Source organism: Paroedura picta, chromosome 7 (genome assembly GCF_049243985.1).
Source record: "Paroedura picta isolate Pp20150507F chromosome 7, Ppicta_v3.0, whole genome shotgun sequence".
Lineage (NCBI taxonomy): Eukaryota > Metazoa > Chordata > Lepidosauria > Squamata > Gekkonidae > Paroedura > Paroedura picta.
The window spans coordinates 116,011,134-116,030,180 of NC_135375.1; the positions used below are offsets into that span (position 1 = coordinate 116,011,134).

The 19,047-nt window shown below is 48.2% G+C and overlaps 1 protein-coding gene across 5 annotated transcripts in view; it reads right to left on the reverse strand.

Annotated features, from left to right (window-relative positions):
- Nucleotides 1–248: 248 nt before the first annotated feature.
- ATG4D (autophagy related 4D cysteine peptidase) overlaps nt 249–19,047 on the reverse strand; it is a 29,912-nt gene continuing 11,113 nt past the window's right edge. For 4 of the 5 annotated variants that reach the window (XM_077346139.1, XM_077346140.1, XM_077346138.1 and 1 more), the window contains 6 exons: nt 12,724–12,788; nt 12,464–12,612; nt 11,408–11,486; nt 8,092–8,168; nt 3,361–3,480; nt 249–1,534 (listed from right to left, as the gene is read on the reverse strand). In XM_077346139.1, coding sequence (XP_077202254.1) covers nt 1,361–1,534; nt 3,361–3,480; nt 8,092–8,168; nt 11,408–11,486; nt 12,464–12,612; nt 12,724–12,788 — 664 coding nt within the window. In that variant the 3' untranslated portion in view covers nt 249–1,360. Of the gene's footprint in view, nt 1,535–3,346; nt 3,481–8,091; nt 8,169–11,407; nt 11,487–12,463; nt 12,613–12,723; nt 12,789–19,047 lie in introns of all 5 variants that reach the window. The other variant, XM_077346141.1, reaches the window with a different exon arrangement.

Sequence of the window (19,047 nt, forward strand, 5' to 3'; positions counted from 1 at the left end):
TGGTAGATATGTGGGTGAGGCTTTATTTATTCTGAAATGCCACAAAGAGCTTGCATAAATATAAAAAGGACAATTCTGTATACTCCTCTCTCACTGTGGTTCACAAACATCTCCTTTATTTTTCACATCTACTTGAGGACCTGAGTTGGCAGGTGGCCACATGTGTGGGATGGATTAGATGACATGTAGATCCTTCTTGGACCCACAACTCTATGGCCAATCCAGGTAAACACACAACAGCACAAGGATCCATTCAACTGATCATTTATTGCCGGAATCCAGAACGATGTGTTGCTTCTGAAGGAAGCAGGAGAGAGGTTTTAAAATTGTCATCAACAGAGTAAATCCACACCTCAATTCTGGCTGCCCGTGAGAGAATGGACAGGTGCTATGTGAAGTATGCCTTGGTAGCACTCAAGCGGCAAGTCTGCTTCCTCAAGTCCCAGGATGTCACTGACCCTCTGCACATGAATCCATGCATTGGTTGGGCGTGCAAAAGAGCACATGGGTTTGAGTCCATGGGCTCTGCCCCCACCTCACCCCAACACTAGCTTATGAATCTGGCACTTCCAGATGGAGGAAGGGACTTCACAGTCACTTCCTCCTCATGCTCAGCAGCAGCATTGAGAAACCAACATGCCTGGTGATGGGGGTGGGGTTCACAGCAATCGGGTGGAGATGGGGCAGAGTCAGTGAGCCCATGCATTCACTTCCTCCCTGCATGTTCAGTCCACCCTGTGAGGGTCTGTGCATAGAGACTATTGCATTGCAAGAGAGAAAGACCTCATGCCAAGGAGGTCACCCAAAGCACCACCAATGGCAATCTCCTCTCCCCTTAGTGGAGTGACTACGGATTCCCCCCAGGAACAAACTGTTCCTCTCCCCTCATGAGAGAGTCCAGCAAGGTAAATCCTATATTGATGGGGAGAAGTGACAACATGGAAAGGATGGCAAAGAATTTTTAACTTGGGAGAGAGCAGTAGCAAAACCCAGGTTCAGGACCAGAATGTCAGCAAAGCTGATGAACTTCTTTTTTCTATGAACCAAAGCTCATAACCATCTTTTCTCCACTTCACTCAGCAATAGTGTTGAGCTCTCCAGTTCTAATGGGCCCATGTTCTTGACACACACGGTCAATTTCAGCACTATCAATTCCAGTGTGATTGACTATTTCCCCCCAGCAGTGGCCCATCTTAGGTCAAGACACTCGTTTGCAGCGTGAGGACGTTGAAGCAGCAGAGCCACCAACAGGGATGACTTGGGAGTACCGCTCTCAGCTGCAAAGGGAGGGAGCCAGACCAAATGCTCCCCATAAATAATAATAAATAAGTTCACAATGTTGAGAGTGCCTGGCCAAAAATCATAAGACAACAAATTCCTCCACAGCGGGCTTTTTTGCTCTCTCCCGCTTGGTACATCGCTGAGTTTGTGACCTCTGCTGTGAGAAATGTTCATCCAAGCCGTATGTCTGGGAACAGCCCTCTACCACCGAGAACATGGGATACTTCTCTTTGACAGCTGCAGAGTTCAGGACCTGTAATGGGCAAACAAAAGGATCACTAGTACAACACTTAGTGGGGAAACAGAACTGAATACTAACAAGGACTGGTTTCAAATGTTTCAATGATTTCTTTTAAAATCAATTGCAAGAGGTTTACAAGAACATACATTAAAGATCTCTCAAAGAGATCCAGTAAAGATAGCCCATATCATGAAAATAAAGATTAAAAATGGTTGGCAAGTGAATTTATGCATATGTGGCTTCCAATTATAGGCAAATTTTAGAAATCAATTTTTACAGAGATCATAAAAACCACCCAGGAACAAATAAAACCTACCACTGAATTGGCTCTGCTCAACATATATATTATTGAAAATTCCCAATGCAAACGAAGAATGCTGATTAATTATCTTAGTTGCAGCTAGACTGGTTATTAGCCAATGCTAGAAGAATGCTATGGGGATCTCCTTAGAGAGGTGGCATGCAAAAATAAGGAATACAGCAGCACTTAAGAAACTCACAAAATTAGATTAATTCAGGGGAGAAAAAAAGAAAGATTATTATTAAACATATTAATTGCTACCAAAATTATTTAAGTTAAACAAAAAATCTTGAAAAATGTTTTGTAAGAATTATTCTTATCAAATTCTGCAGATCATCTTGCATAACATATTTCTTCAGATACATTTTGCTTTACTTTTTTCAAAAGGAGGGGAAATCATGGATGTTTAAAATTAAGGAAATGCTCTGACTTTTCCCCATATGTATAATTAGAATAAATGAGATGCTTTACTAAAAAAATATTAATTCAGATGAGCCCCCCCCCCCAAAAAAAAACCCCTAAACATTTTTCCAGGGGTTCCTGCCCCCACCCCACCCCCCAGGCCTTTCCATTTCTACATACACCCAAGGATTCTTAAGGAACTCAATTGTTTATCAGTATATGTTAAGTTGTCCCTAATTTTCTTTTCTGTCACCATCAGAGAAAGCTTGGTGGAAATTCTGTTATTCAGAACCACGGTTAGATTATTGTTGGCGTACTGACTATGTCATATGTTAGGTGGTTCCATGTATCCCCCTGTGATGTTCTATGAAAACCGCTCTGAACCATATAGAAGGGCAGTATAAAAATCTAATAAATAAATAGATAGTGGTTAGGAGCTCTGACTTCTAATCTGGCGAGCCGTGTTTGATTCCCCGCTCCTCCCCCCCATGCAGCAAGCTGGGTGACCTTGGGCTTGCCACAGCACTGATAGAGATATTGTAATCGAGCAGGAATATCAATCAGCCTCACCTCCCTCTTAGCCTCACTCCCTCACAGGGTGTCTGTTGTGGGGAGAGGAAAGGGAGGCAAATGTAAGCTGCTTTGAGACTCCTTTGGGTAGAGAAAAGTAGCATATAAGAACCGACTCTTCTTCATCACCAACTTTTAAACTTTCCTGAATTGTTTCCACAAGGTGTCCCAGACAGAGTGTCCATGGGTACCACAGCACCACCAACACCTTCCTTGGTGTCCTGCAAAGTGTTTTTAGGGCATCTGGACAGCAAGGCTTCTGATTGGCTGATCAGATTTCTTAACTGCTTCAGCAGCAGCTGCTACCACAGCCCAAGTGTGTGAGGGACAGGGCACTTAGGCTGCTGGTGGGTGGCCGTGCCCATCACACTATGCCGGAATGCCAAAGGCCCCTGCAAGCCCACAAGGTTTTACACAGCCCTCGACTCAAATGTTCCACATGAAAACTGTAGTTCTGCCAACACAAACCCTCATCTAAGCCCCCAAAGTGTGCAGCTGAGTCCGGCCCACTCATTCACTCAGCTTCAGCCCGCCCTACTTGCATGCCTCACCTGGGATGCCTCACCTGAGTCAACTGCAAGCAGAGGTCCTCAAACGCTTCACTATTACGGGCATAGAAGCCGATAGTGCAGCTGGGATCCATCTTGCTGAAGGCGGTTTTCCGAGGGAAGCTGCAGTGGAAGGACTGGAGAGGAAAGGGTGAAGGTGCCACAAAAGTGGCCGGAGGAGAGAAGAGGATGAAAAACGTCAGAAGAGTCCTGATGGATCAGGCCAGGGAGGGTCGATCTAGCCCAGTCCTCACCCAGTGGCCAATTCCTCCGGGGGTCCACCAAGGCAGAGAGGTTGGTTCACTGACCCTGAATGTGGAGGCTCCCTCAGACTGTATGGCTAGTAGCCACTGCTGGACCTCTCCGCCATGGATCTGTCTAGTCCCTTTTAAAGCAGCCTGTTCACGTGGTTATCACTGGATCCTCCGGCAGTGCAATCTACCTTTTAGTCACTTGTTGTGTAGATATTGCCGTTTGTCCATCCTGAGACTACCACCCACTGAGCCAACTGTTGTGCACAGCCCAGGTTCTCTACCTCAACAACACCTGCTGGCCCTTTCAATAGCCCCTCTTACTTAACACCTGGGAGGGCAAAATGCAGACAACTCTAGGCGACAGATCCTCTGAGTAGCCAAATGAAGGACCCAGCAACAAATTACATGCCGGAGGCAGGGCTTCTTGGACTGCAGGGAAATTATGGTGAAGCACAAAGAGCAACTCTGGACTCTCATTTTTCTTTCTTTAATAGCCCCTCGTTGTCCTAGAAGAAACTTCAATAAGAGACCAAAGTTTGTTCAACCCTCCCCCTCCCCCAATCTGAACTCTGACAATTTGGATTATATGCTCTTCTGAGGACAAGGGGAGGTCAACAGCACACTAAAGAACACTGAATTAGAAATCCCAGCAGCCTCCTGTGCTGCCCCAGTCACAAGAAACTGGACAGCCAGTGTAGTGCTGGACCCAGGTTCAAATCCCCACTCTGCCATAGAAGCCTGCTGGCTGATCTTGGGACAGGCACATCTCACTGGGCTGGTGAAAGGGGGAAATGAAGAACCATGCAAGCTGTTCTGGGGCCCCACTGGGGCAGGGTTCAATGAGACATATAAGCAAAATAAAGTAGAGAATAATGGCTATTGCTTTCTATAGTCTTTGTCAGTCCCTTTGCACCAAAGTCCTCAAACAGCTTAGATCAGTGGTCTCCAACCTTTTTATCACTGGGGACCGGTCAATGCTTGACAATTTTACTGAGGCCCGGGGAGGGAGGGGGGTAGTCTTTTGCCGAGGGATGTCGCCGCTGCCACCTGAGCCCCTGCTCCAGTTGCTTTCCTGCCGGCGCCCCTGACTTCCCGCTGCCAGCAGCAGCTGTGCAGTGCCACGTCGAGGGGGAGCCCCAGCCATGGTGGCCGCTGAAGAACACCAAAGGTGAGCCGGAAGCAGAGAGGCAGGGCAGCCCCCGAGGCAGCAGCTGGGGAGGAGGACGAGGAGGAGCTGCGGACCGGTACCGACTGATCCACGAACCGGTCCCAGTCCTCAGACCGGGGGTTGGGGACCACTGGCTTAGATTACAAGTCTCGAGGAAAATACAATGGCCATTTAAACTGACAGCCCCACCCAGCCCATCTCGCAGAGACAAAACTGCAGCACAGATGATGATGATGATAATACTAATAATAATAAAAAATCATAACCTCAGTGAAGAGCCTGGGTGTGATACTGGACTCATTATCCGTGGAGGCTCAGGTCACAAATACTGCCCATCAGGCATTTGATCATCTCCTTCAGGCAAACCCCAACCTGGCAAACGGGACTGTCCTTGAATCTGATCCGGAAGCTCAAACGGCCCAAAACACAGCTGCCCAACTCCTTGCTGGAACTGGGTGGAGGGAGCATATTTGGCCAGTGGTCTCCCAACTGCACTGGCTCCAGGTTGAGGAGCGAATCAGGTTCAAGGTGCTGATGCTCACCGTTAAAGCCCTAAACAGTATGGGACCTTCGTACCTGTGCCAGGCTTTCTCTGCCCTGGCCCCAGCCTGGTGGATATTCTTCCAAAGGAGACCAGGGCCCTGTGGGACTTCAAGCAGTTCCACAGGGCCTGCAAGACAGAGTTGTCCTCTCAGATGCATGGCTGGGCCCACAGAACACGAAGGCAATGGGCCTCCCTGCACACATATGCATATAGAAGGAACATCAGCATAGCACCTTATCCTTCCCACCCTCTTCAGGAAGGGCGGAAGCTCCCAGGCCTTTGAATATTTTTAACATAGCATTAGTAATTTTAAGTGTTTAATTAACTGTTGTTGTTATGTGCGAAGTCGTGTCCGACCTGATCTCCTGTAGGACTTACCAGTTTGTTCGCCTTGCAGTCCAAGGGACTCGCAAGAGTCTTCTCCAGCACCAGAGTTCAAAAGCCTCAATTCTTTGACGCTCAGCCTTCCTTATGGTCCAACTTTCACAGTCCAACTTCCTTATGGTCCAACTGCATACATTGCAACTGGGAAGACCATAGCCTTGACTAGATGCACTTTTGTTGGCAGGGTGATGTCTCTGCTTTTTAGGATGCTGTCTAGATTTGCCATAGCTTTCCTCCCCAGGAGCAAGCATCTTTTAATTTCTTTGCTGCAGTCGCCATCTGCAGTGATCTTGGAACCCAGGAAAATAAAATCTGTCACTATCTCCATTTCTTCCCCATCTATTTGCCAAGAATTGAGAAGGCTGGATGCCATGATCTTCGTTTAATTCATGTTGAGTTTCAAGCCAACTTTTGCACTCTCCTCCTTCACCCGCATCAACAGGCTCTTTAGTTCCTCTTCACTTTCTGCCATTTGGACTAGATGACCCATGAGGTCCCAACTCTATTATTCTATCTGCATATCTGAGGTTGTTGATATTTCTCCCTGCAATCTTGATCCCAATTTGTGACTCATCTAACCCCGCTTTTCTCATGATGTGCTCCGCATACAAGCTAAATAGGCAAGGCGACAGTATACAGCCATGCCGAACTCCTTTCTCAATTTTGAACCAATCAGTAATTCTATGCCCGGTTTTCACTGTTGCTTCTTGATCTGCATATAGGTTTCTCAAAAGACAGATAAGATGCTCTGGTATTCCCATCTCTTTAAGAATTTGCCACAAATTGTTGTGTTCCACACAAAGGCTTTAGCATAGTCAATGAAGCAGAAGTAGATGTTCTTCTGGAACTCCCTAGCTTTTTCCATGATCCAGCGTATGTTGGCAGCTTGATCTCTAGTTCCCCTGCCCCTTCGAAATCCTGCCTGTACTTCTGGAAGTTCTCGGTCCACATATTGCTGGAGCCTAGCTTGTAGGATTTTGAGCATAACTTTGCTAGCATGAGAAATGAGTACAATGGTGCAGTAGTTTGAACATTCTTTGCATTGCCCTACTTTGGGATTGGAATGTAAACTGACCTTTCCCACTCCTGTGGCCATTGTTGAGTTTTCCAAATTTGCTGGCATATTGAGGGTAGCACTTTAACTGCATCGTCTTTTAAGATTTTGAATAGGTCAACTGGAATGCTCCACCAGCTTTATGGTTGCTAAGACTTCTTAAGGCCCCTTCACATTCTAGGATGTCTGGCTCCAGGCCAGTGACTACCCCATCGTGGTTATTAGGGATGTTAAGTTTGCTCTTGTATAGTTCTTCTGTATAATTTTGCCACCTTTTAAAAAACTATTCTGTTTCTGTTAGGTCCCTATCATTTCGGTTCTTTATCATACCCATCTAGTACGTCTAGTCAAGGCTATGGTCTTCCCAGTTGCAATGTATGGCTGTGAAAGTTGGACTATAAGGAAGGCTGAGCGTCAAAGAATTGAGGCTTTTGAACTCTGGTGCTGGAGAAGACTCTTGCGAGTCCCTTGGACTGCAAGGCGAACAAACTGGTAAGTCCTACAGGAGATCAGCCCTGACTGCTCCTTAGAAGGTCAGATCCTGAGGATGAAACTCAAATACTTTGGCCACCTTATGAGCTGGAAAGAGTCCCTGGAGAAGAGCCTAATGCTGGCAGCGATTGAGGGCAAAAGAAGAAGGGGACGACAGAGAATTAGGTGGCTGGATGGAGTCACTGAAGCAGTAGGTGCAAACTTAAATGGACTCCAGGGAATGGTAGAGGACAGGAAGGCCTGGAGGATCATTGTCCATGGGGTCGCGATGGGTCGGACATGACTTCGCATGTAACAACAATAACATAATTAAAGCAATGACTATAATTTAGATTAAAATATATTATTAAAAGTTGCCTCTTAAAACCTTTCCTGGGAGGGGGGGCTGATTTATATTGGGCAGGTTGCTGTTTAGTAGATGGGATTCCCGGACAGGGAGGCCAGTGTTTCCTGGATGTTAATTTCCTGGCCTCAACTCTAGCAAGCTGGGGCCTTTGGGGGGCTATGGTCAAGCCAGTTTTATTGAGTAGGAACTGATCATGTGATCTTAATGTTTAGTGGGAGAGGTGGTCCAGTGAATGCAGGGGTTCCAGATCAGCTAGGCCTTTGAAATCAAAACATTACATTTGAGTCAGTCTTCAATCTGGGAAAGCCCTGGTGCAATGCAAGGCCCAAGGAGGCCCGGAAAGGACTCATGCTGCTGCACTCGGGACCAGCTGGAACTTCAGGATCAGCACAGTGAGACACAAAAGTCTAATTTGGAGGTAGCTGTTGCACAGATCAGGTCGGGTGCCGACAGACAGAGAGCTGTTGCCTCAACCAAAAGTTTAAAGAGATGTTGGAGAGAATCACCTCCAAGGGGAAGTTCTCCCGGGTGGTGTCCACAAAGGGCTGGCAGTAGTGAGGGTCGAGATACAGGAGGAAGTCATCTGGAAGACAAGGCAGCAGAAAGTAAAGGATCCCTGCTAGGCCTTTGGGTGCCTGCCTGTCTGGAAGGCATGAGGCCATACCCAGCTCAGCCCCCAGCAGGGTTTTCCCCTTGAGGAGAACAATTCCTCTGATTCAGGGGAGCCTTTTGCTCCAAATTTCAGAATAACATCAAAACTGATTTCAGGAAACCAAGGAAGGCAATAGCTACTACCAGGTGACCAATGATCTAGTCTCAGGGAAGGTGCTCAGGCAGATGGAGACCAGATTGGTAGATTATTAAGTCCTAGGTCTGGGACAGAAGCAGCCTTGTTTTCCCTGACTGTTAGTCTTCGCTGAGACAGCGATGGGAGGAAATGTGTCCTGGTTGATTCTCCTGGACTTCTCTTGAGACCAGCAGCCCTTCTGCAGAGGCTCCCTGGGCCTGGAGGACCCAGCTGTTTGGCCATTCTGACCTTACTTGGCGGGTCAAATCCAGAGGGTAGTGCTGAGGGGCCAATGCCTACACCTACAGGGTCATCTAGTCCAACCCACTGCTGAATGCAGGAAATTCACTACTACCTGCTTGTGAATTCCATGAACAGATGATACCCCCCAAAACCCACCACAATCCCTGGCCAGTCTGGCCAGGAGGAAATTCGCCTCCTAACCCCAAAGTGGCGGTCAGCATTTCCCTGGGCATGCAAAAAAGGGCTACAAGAATCCTGCAGCATTCCATATTGCTCCCCTGCTCCAGCCTCTTAATATCTCCATAAAAACCAAGAAGAGAAATCATCTAGAGATGTGGACTAAGGAGTCACTGAGACGCAGACCATCCAGCCATATTTCCCCCAGCAAGGGAGCTGGGTGGTTCTTTGGAAGCCTTGCACAAGTAGCATGGAGGAGGTTGTGGGATGAAGGAAGGCTAATAGCCTGTAGCCCAGTCCAGGTATGTCAGGGGCAAAGGTCACCTTTTCGCATCTACATTCAATGCACTTTAATGATTGTTTGCAAGTGGGTTTTGCAGTTTCACACAATAAATCCCACTGCAAAATCCACGGAAAGTGGATGATTGTGCCTTATTCAGCACATGTGAAAGTGCCCAAAGCTGCCTGAATACTGAGGAATTGGCATGTCATGAGGGGGGGGGGTGTCTATTTCCTGAAGCAAGCTCAGGGGTACTGCTGGATCCTGCCCTAGGGTAGGGTGCCCAAGTCTCTTCTCTGGCACGTAGCCCTTTTAATCACTTTTGGCTTCTACACCGGTCGCAGCCATTCCTCAAAGGCAGGAAGGAAAGCAATGCACTCAGCACACCCAAGTCTGATGACTGTGTGGGGCTGCTTTGGAAACTCCCCATTGGTCCAAAATGCTAATGCCATATTGTCCTTGTGCTTAAAGATCTGCATGGGCTTTCCCACCTGTTTCCAAAGGTAGGCCCAGATTCTGAAGGCCCTATCTGGCTTGAGAGCAGGGCCCTAGGACTGCCTCCTCCTCCGAAGCCCTCCAAAGGCAAGGTGCTACCACGGAAAAAGCATGTCACTGGTCACTGCCTAGCACCTTTGGAGGGCTTTTTCAGGGTGTGGTACTTTGCCTTGGTGTGCCCTCTGCCTTGGGGCTTGCCTGGCACATTCCTTACTCTACACTGGACAAAGGCCAAAAATTTGACTTTTTACCCAGGCTTATAACTGCATGGATTCTACCTTTTTGTTTCTATGGTCTGCTTCTTAACCTCCCATCCATTAGTCTGTTAGATGTTCTGGTTTATTGGTTCTTTTATTCTATTTATTAATTTATCATGCTGTTTGTAATTTTGTGAACCTCCCTTAAACAACCCTCTGCAGCAACCTCAAAGAAATTCTAAATAAATCTACTGACAAAGATTCTCATCCCTTATGTGGAACATCCATACGATAAGAGAGAATCCTTGTTCCTTGCCCCCCCCCTTACCTGCTGGCTGTGCTGGCCCCACCCCTGCTAGTCTCCCAAGGCTGCCCCCACCCTCCAGAGGGTGAGAGCAGCCTCGGAAGACTGGAGGTGGCGACGACACCAGAGCATTGAGCGTGCCTTGTTGGTCTTCCGCTGTCCATCCACTGGTGCGGTCCCTGGGAGCAGGACTCTACGGATGCCATGTCTGTATACTTCCATTTGGGGGGCCATGCCAGTAGATGTTCCATATCAATAAACCGCAAGGAAATCCAGAGGCCTTGCTGGTTGCAGCAACATGGAAAACAGTATGTGCTGCAGACAACACTTCATATGAACACCTACTGATTCAAGACAATCAGTCCATCCAGATACGTACTGTGGCTCTCCAGGGTCTCACATCACCAATGGCCTGATATTTGTAACTGGGGATGCTGCTGGGGACTGAACCCAGGACCTTCTGAATGCATTGCAGAGGATCTGTCACAGAGCCACGGCCCCTCCATTACAGATGGTTTGGGCTAAGTGCTTGACTTCCTGACCCCCCTCTACTCAGCATTCATTGTACAGTATTTTGTAGGTGGGATTTTTATGGTGGTCTGGAAGCTATGTTTCAGAATTATAGGAGATTATAACAGATTCAAGTGGGCAAATGTGTTAGTCTGAAACTATGGAACAAGGTTCTCCAGGCCAGGCTGGATTCTGGAGATTTTTGGTGGAGGGATCACTTGGGCATGAAATTGGGGTCACTGTGGGTGGGCAGGAAGTTTTGAGTTCCTGGGGTTGGAGTAGATGACCCTGGAGGTCCCTCCCAACTCTGTGATTCTAAGTTTGAGTCCAGAGGCACCTTAAAGACCAACAAGTTTAAGTTTGGGGTATAAGCTTTTGTGGGCATGCACTCGTTATGAGTACTTGCTGAAGGGAATGTCTGGACATGCAACGCTGCCTCCTACTGTCGGTCAAGGTCCATCTGGTCTCCCAATTAACAGCAGCACTCCAGGGTCTTCATATCGCCCGCTGCCTGGGTCTTTCAACTGGAGATGCCTTTTGCACCCCACTGAGCCACTGGCCCTCCCTCTTAACCAAAGCCCTGTTTAATAGCGTGTGATAACATGCCTGTATAGAACATATGGTCACAAAAGTATAAGGGCACAGGGTATGGCACGTTTATGGCAGATTAAATGATTTTCGTTGCACAACTGACACCAGCATTACTTTACATGCACTTTTGGGGTACATCAGTTGTGTGCCTGGCCTGATTCAGATTCACCCACCTTTTGAGAAGGAGGCAACACTAGGAGGAATGGAGGGGGGGGTCTGTTGCCCTGGGGGTTAGTACCTTGATATCCTATGAAATAGAGAGAATGTCTTGGTTTCCCACCAATGATCCCGATGCAGAAATCCAGCTTCAGAAGCTCCTGTGTGGCAGGGAGATACAGATGGGCCTTTCAGAATTTCATCACAGACTTTACAACTACCTTCTGCTTTTCTTGGACACCCAATGACATTCAGTGCTGGGTGCTCAGCCTCCCAAGACATGGAGCCATGTTACGGGAACAACAGTGGTGGCTGTTGGTGGAAAGAATGGGCCAGTCGCAGCCATAGAGACATTACAGCGACATGCAGAGGTGGTCTTTCACTGCCTGCCTCTGTTTAGTGGCCCTGGACGTCCGGGAGAGGGGGGGGGTCGTCTGTTATCTAAACCGGGTCTGAACCTGCTTAGCTTCTGAGCACTCATGAGGGTTCTCTGGGGGGAGGCAAAACTAATGACCAGTCTCCCGTCATTGACAGCTGTTTCAACCTGCTGTGTTTGAACTGGGTGCTCATTACTGAGCCAAGGGAGCTGCCAAAAACTCTCTCCCATGCAGGGAATGTGCCTGATTCTCCACCCCATCTTCTGCCCTGTGAACTACAATTCCCATGAGCCCCTGCCAGCATTTGGACATCTGGAGGACCACAGGTTGACTACCCCTGCAACAAGGCACCATTGCTCCCTCCCCTTTTCTCTGGACCAGAGACCCCCAACCTCTCTGACCCTACAGGCACCTTTGAAATTCTGGTACAGCGTGGTGGGCACAATTGCAATATGGCTGCCATAGGAGGACCACAAAATGTCAGGGAGCAAAATGATGCATAGATCTAATAGTAAAATTTGATCCTTTGGGCAGAGGACCAGTTAAAAATGATGTCTCTTAATCTGCATGGCCCATCAGAAGCCTTGGTGGCCCAATGCCCTCCTGGCCCCTCCTGCTTTCTAAAGCCACATGGCAGGCACCGCAGCACCCACAAGCACCACAGCAGGGAGCCCTGATTCGGGCCTCCCACAAGGATGAGATAAGGCGCTGATCTTGGTTCCCACATGTGCCATGAAATCCCATCCCATGAAATTTGTTACCTTCACACATTCCACATAGGCAGGGTTGAGGCTCTCTCCACCCAACCGCATGGGCACCAGGATGATGATCGCTTTCCACTCCATGCCAGGATCCCACGGAGGCCTTCCTTCACTCCTCCTGGCCAGCTTTGCCACGTCCCCTTTGTACACTGAAGGGTGGGCACCAGAAAAGAGAATCTGTTTGGGTGCCCCAGAGAGCCCAGTTCAACGCCACCCACATGACCTCTCCAGGTGATTCCTGAACCAATGGTCCCTTTTACCTGTGCAGTCCTGAGACACGTACACAACCACGCTTTCTGCTTCTGAACAGCCATCAACTGCTTTCCTGCAGAGTTGAGAGAGGACAGATATCACGTGGATACAGTCAAGCCTGCTCTGCCCCCCTGACAAGCCCTCCTGCTCCAATCAATGAACTCAAATCAATGTGGAAGAAATAAGCTGGTTGCCAGCTTCATGGTGTGAGAACTGCAAGATTGCAATTTTGGCAGCTACAATGCTCAGAAAAGGTACCCTTTCAAGAATTTATTTTATTATTGAAATACAATGGGCGCTGGCAGTGGGCGTCCTGGGGCTGGCCCCCGCACAGCTCTTGCGGCCTCCCCCAAACGCCGCCGGGGCAGCTCCCCCCTCCGTGCGCCGGCTAAGGGTGCTGATGCACCACAGGAAGGGGAAAAGAAAAGAAAGAAAGGAGGGGAGAAAAGTGGCAGGCAAATAAATGGGATAGGGAGCGGCAAAAGCAAAGGGCAAGGAGCGGCAGGGGCCGGGCAGCGGGGAGAACGCGGCGTCCCCCACAGGCTCCCAAAGGGCGGCGTGTGGACATGCGAGCGCAGCAGGCAAGCAGAATTAAAGGAGACGGCAAAGAGAGCCCCCCCTGAAAGAGCAGCCGCGGTGCTCGCCCCTACCAGCGCGAAACAGGAAGAGAGAAGCGATCCGTGGCATGGGGCCGTTGCTGGCGTCCAGGTGCGGCTTCGGGGTGGTCTATGCAGCTGTCGGGCTTTGCAGAGGCCGGGGAACCGCCTTGGCTGCCCCCTCCGCGTTGGGTCTGCTGTCTCCAAGGAGCAGGAATGTGTGTGCCTGGGAGGTCTGTGCTGTGTGGTGGTGGGAAGCGGTCTCTGGCTCCCGCGGCCCTCTCCGCGGTGATTGCCAGCACTCCTGAGGCCCTGGGGCCCGGGAAGTGTTCTCTGCCCCCCCCCCTCGGTCGGCAGAATGTAGCAGCAGCACAGGGCCCTTGGAGCACGCTGTGTGTGGGCCAGGCAGAGTGGCCTGTTGCGTCCCCCCCCCCGCACGGAGTCAACCCGTGGCATTCTGTGGAGGCCCGTGGCTGGCATCCGTTGTCAGTGAAGGGAGCGGGGCTGCGGGGTGGTCCATGCAGGCGTCCCTTGTCGTGTGCCCATCCTGGGTTCCGAAAACAGCGGGGCACTGCGGTGTGGCAGCTCCCAGGGATGGAAGCAGTCTGCGGCTGGCCGCGAGGGTGTGGGGGGAGTGAGGGGGTGCAGCATCCCCCACGGCAGGCTTCTGTTTGGGGCCAGGCACTGGTCGTCAGGGCAGGCTTTTTGTTCTTCGTGGAGGTAGCGGGCGGGCAGGCGCTGGGGGCTGGAGGAGCCTGGCCGGCAGTGGTCGTGGGGAAGCATGTTGTCGGCAGCAGGGCGGAGGCACCACAGGGCTTGTGAGGAGGGATGGGTGGGCCGGGAGGCGCTTTGCGCCTCCCGCTGGGATGGAGCTCCTTCTGGTTGCCGATTGGCCCGTCACCTGAGTGGCTGGCTGGCAAGGCTGTCTGGGTGAGGGGCCAATCGGCGTTGGCCCCAATTCCAGGCAAGTACAGCCTACAATGGCCTTAGCGTTTTATCTAAGAGGAACAGATACCGCCCTCCTATGCGGCTCAGGGCAATGTACACAGAACTTATGGGTATGTACATTATGATGCAATAACGTCAATTAACTACAATAGAAGAAGAAGAAGAAGAAGAAGAAGAAGAAGAAGAAGAAGAAGAAGAAGAAGAAGAAGAAGAAGAAGAAGAAGAAGAAGAAGAAGAAGAAGAAGAAGAAGAAGAAGAAGAAGAAGAAGAAGAAGAAGAAGAAGAAGAAGAAGAAGAAGAAGAAGAAGAAGAAGAAGAAGAAGAAGAAGAAGAAGAAGAAGAAGAAGAAGAAGAAGAAGAAGAAGAAGAAGAAGAAGAAGAAGAAGAAGAAGAAGAAGAAGAAGAAGAAGAGAGTTGGTTCTTATATGTCGCTTTTCTCTACCCAAAGGAGTCTCAAAGCAGCTTACAGTCGCCTTTCCTTTCCTCTCCCCACAACAGACACCCTGTGAGGTGGGTGAGGCTGAGAGAGCCCTGATATTCCTGCTCGGTCAGAACAGTTTTATCAGTGCCATGGTGAGCCCACGGTCACCCAGCTGGTTGCATGTGGAGGAGCGCAGAATCGAACCTAGCATGTCAGATTAGAAGTCAGCACTCCTAACCACTACACCAAATTGGCTCTCATATAAAATACAGTATATAAAATATAGTCTAAAATATAATAGTAATTTCAGGGCAGTGAACAATTATAGTACAAATACTACAAACAATCATAAAACAGTAAAGACATAAAAGGACTATGCCCAGATGACTGACAGCCTACCTGACTGGCCCTCAGGGGCATCACATACTCTGGAGGACCAATCACATAGGCTGTGTGTCATCCCTGACACCTACACCTCCTCCTTAGACCTCTGAGATATCACTCGCCCTGAAGGACCAATCAGATGGAGAAGAGAAGCAGGCACACTGTCAGTCACTGCTGTGGGGCCTCTGACTGGCCCTTGCTAGAAGGGGGTCGTCCCCAACCAGGGGCCAATCAGAGGTTGTTCCCATCCTCTGTGAGGGCTGAGGTGCACCACAAGAAGAAGAAGTATTTTTCGAAGAACCTTTGCATACCTGGTGAAGAGGGCTTTAAACTAGACAGATCTGAACATGAGAAGATCTCAAATCTACAGAGAATGTTACATACACAGGGAACTACTATCTTACAAGGAAGTTCAAAAACCAAAACTATGAGGCACACAAAGGATGGACTACGATGCCTCTACACCAATGCACAGAGTATGGGAAACAAGCAGGAGGAACTAGTAGTCGTAATAGAGGAAGGGGGCTATGACCTTATAGGAATCACAGAAACTTGGTGGGATAATGCTCACAATTGGAATACTAAAATTGAGGGGTACAATCTATTCAGAATGGACAGACATGAAAAGAAGGGGGGAGGTGTAGCAATATATGTTAGGAATCTTTATACTTGTGAAGAAATACAGGTACCTGAGCATGAAAGTTCAATTGAGCGTATCTGGGTAAATATAAAAGGAGTAGGAAATGAGAGTGGTATTATTGTGGGGGTCTGCTATAGACCACCAAGCCTATCTAGGACTTGAATGAGATACTGCTAGACCAAATGACACAATTTTCAAAAAGGGGGGAAACAGTGGTCATGGGTGACTTCGATTACCCAGATATATGTTGGAGGACCAACTCTGCTAAAAATACAAACTTAAATTGTAAAAATACAAAGTTAAATTCTTAACTTGTCTTGCTGACAGCTTCATTTCCCAGAAAGTAGAGAGGGAAACCAGGGGCTCTGCTATTTTAGACTTGATTCTCATCAATAGGGAAGAATTGGTAAGATGAGGTGGAAGTAGTGGGCACACTTGGTAGCAGTGACTATGTGATTTTGAAATTTTCAATTGTGGGAAAGAGAAAACATTTATGCAGTTGTACGTGTAGACTGGACTTCAGGAAAGCTGATTTTCACAGACTTAAAGGTATGTTGCGTAGAGTCCCATGGTCAGAAAGACTTAAAGAGCTGGGAGTCCAAGAGGTCTGGGAGTTTCTTAAAAGTGAAATACTGAAGGCTCAATCACAAACAATTCCCTTGAGAAGAAAAGATGGAAGGAGCCTAAGGAAGCCAAGTTGGCTCCATAAGCAGTTGTCAAATGATTTGAGGAATAAAAAATAATCATTTAGGAAATGGAAGGAAGGCCTCATTACCAAGGATGAGTATAAACAAATAACCAATAATTGTAGGGGGAGTGTTAGAAGAGCTAAATCTCAATATGAGCTTAGGCTAGCAAGAAATGCTAAACATAACAAAAAAGGCTTCTTTAGTTATATTTCAAGCAAGAAAAAGAATAGGGACACCATAGGACCACTGCGAGGACAAGAAAGTGAAATTATAACATGCTGAAGAGAGTGCTGCTTAACTCCTATTTCTCCTCAGTCTTCTCTTGTGAGGGAAATAGTGATCAATGTGGCAAAAATGTAACACAACATGGGGGACGGGAATGGTGGCCTAGGATCACTGTTGGAGCAGTCGACAAACACCTCGTTTCTTTAAATGAAACTAAGTCTTTTGGGCCTGATGAACTGCATCCAAGGGTACTAAAAGAACTTGCAGATGTCATCTCTGAACCTCTGTCCATTATTTTTGACACTTCTTGGAGAACAGGTGAGGTGTCAGATGATTGGAGGTGGGCAAATGTTGTCCTCATCTTCAAGAAAGGGAAAAAGGAGGATCCTGGTAATTAGTGACCCGTCAGTTTGACATGAGCCTTTTGTGGCGCAGAGTGGTAAGGCAGCAGACATGCAGTCTGAAAGCTCTGCCCATGAGGCTGGGAGTTCAATCCCAGCAGCCGGCTCAAGGTTGACTCAGCCTTCCATCCTTCCGAGGTCGGTAAAATGAGTACCCAGCTTGCTGGGGGGTAAACGGTAATGACTGGGGAAGACACTGGCAAACTACCCTGTTTTGAGTCTGCCATGAAAACGCTAGAGGGCATCACCCCAAGGATCAGACATGACCCGGTACTTGCACAGGGGATACCTTTACCTTCTACAGTTTGACATCTGTAGCTGGCAAAATTTTGGAACAAATAATAAAACAGTCCTTGAGCAGCTGGAACTGAGAGCTGTCATTTCTAAGACTCAGCATGTGTTTCGCAAGAACAAGTCATGTCAGACCAACTTTATCTCTTTTTTCGAGAAAGTGACTACCTTGCTGGATCAGGGGAATGCCATGGACATAGTTTATCTGGATTTTAGTAAAGCTTTTGATAAGGTTCCACATGATATTCTTGTTGACAAGTTGGTAAAATGCATTATGGATCCTAATTCTGTCAGGTGGATCAATAACTGGTCGACAAATCGTACCCAGAGGGTAATTGTTAATGGTTCAGCAACCTCTTGGAAAAGAGTGACAAGTGGAGTACCCCAAGGATCTGTCCTGGGGCCTGTGTTGTTCAACATATTTATAAATGATTCGGATGAGGGATTAGAAGAAGAGTTGGTTCTTATATGCCGCTTTTCCCTACCCGAAGGAGGCTCAAAGCGGCTTACAGACGCCTTCCCATTTCCCTCCCCACAACAGACACCCTGTGGGGTGGGTGAGGCTGAGAGAGCGCTGATATCACTGCCTGGTCAGAACAATTTTATCAGTGCTGTGGCGAGCCCAAGGTCACTCAGCTGATTGCATGTGGGGGAGTGCAGAATTGAACCTGGCATGCCAGATTAGAAGTCCGCACTCCTAACCACTACACCAAACTGGCTCTCTAAGGGGATACTTATTAAATTTGCAGATAATACTAAACGGGGAGGGGTAGCAAACACAACTGAAGACAGCAACAGAATACAAGATGATCTTGATAGGCTCGAGAAGTGGGCTAAACTGAATAAAATGAAGTTCAATAGGGATAAATGTAAAGTTCTGCATTTAGGTCGGAAAAACCAAATACACCAATATAAGATGGGGGAGACTTGTCTTGGCAGTAGCATGTGCGAAAAGGATCTAGGAGTCTTAGTAGACCATACATTGAACATGAGTCAGCAGTGTGACTTAGTGGATAAAAAGGCAAATAGGAATTGAAGAGGGATGTTGACAAACTGGAACGTGTCCAGAGGAGGACAACAAAGATGGTGAGGGGTTTGGAGACCAAGACATAGGAAGAAAGGCTGGGGGAGCTTCGTCTGTTTAGCCTGGAGAGGAGACGACTGAGAGGGGATCTGGTAACCATCTTCAAGTATTTAAAAGGGTGCCATATGGAGAATGGAGCAGAATTGTTCTCTCTTGCCCCAGAGGGACAGACCAGAACGAATGGGATGAAATTAATTCAAAAGAAATTCCATCTAAACATCCGGAAGAAGTTCCTGACAATTAGAGAGGTTTCTCAGTGGAACAGGCTTCCTCGGGAGGTGGTGGGTTCTCCAACTTTGGAAATTTTTAAACAGAGGATAGATAACCATCTGACGAAGAGGCTGATTCTGTGAAGGCAAAGGGGTGGCAGGTTACAGTAGATGAGCAACTGGAATTTGAGTGTCCTGCATAGTGCAGGGGGTTGGACTAGATGATCCATGAGGTCCCTTTCAACTCTATTATTCTATGATTCTATGTGTTTGTGTGGGGTCACTACTGGCGAACTTCTCTGTGCCTCCCTCCGCTCGTTTCTGCTACGACCACTGGCAGGGGGGGGGTCCCTGCCGGCTTTTAGCCTACTTTTAAAGTGGCCTTTGTGTCAGAATCCCCAGGTTTTCTGCTATGATTTTATTCTGTTTCCATAATTTTATTCT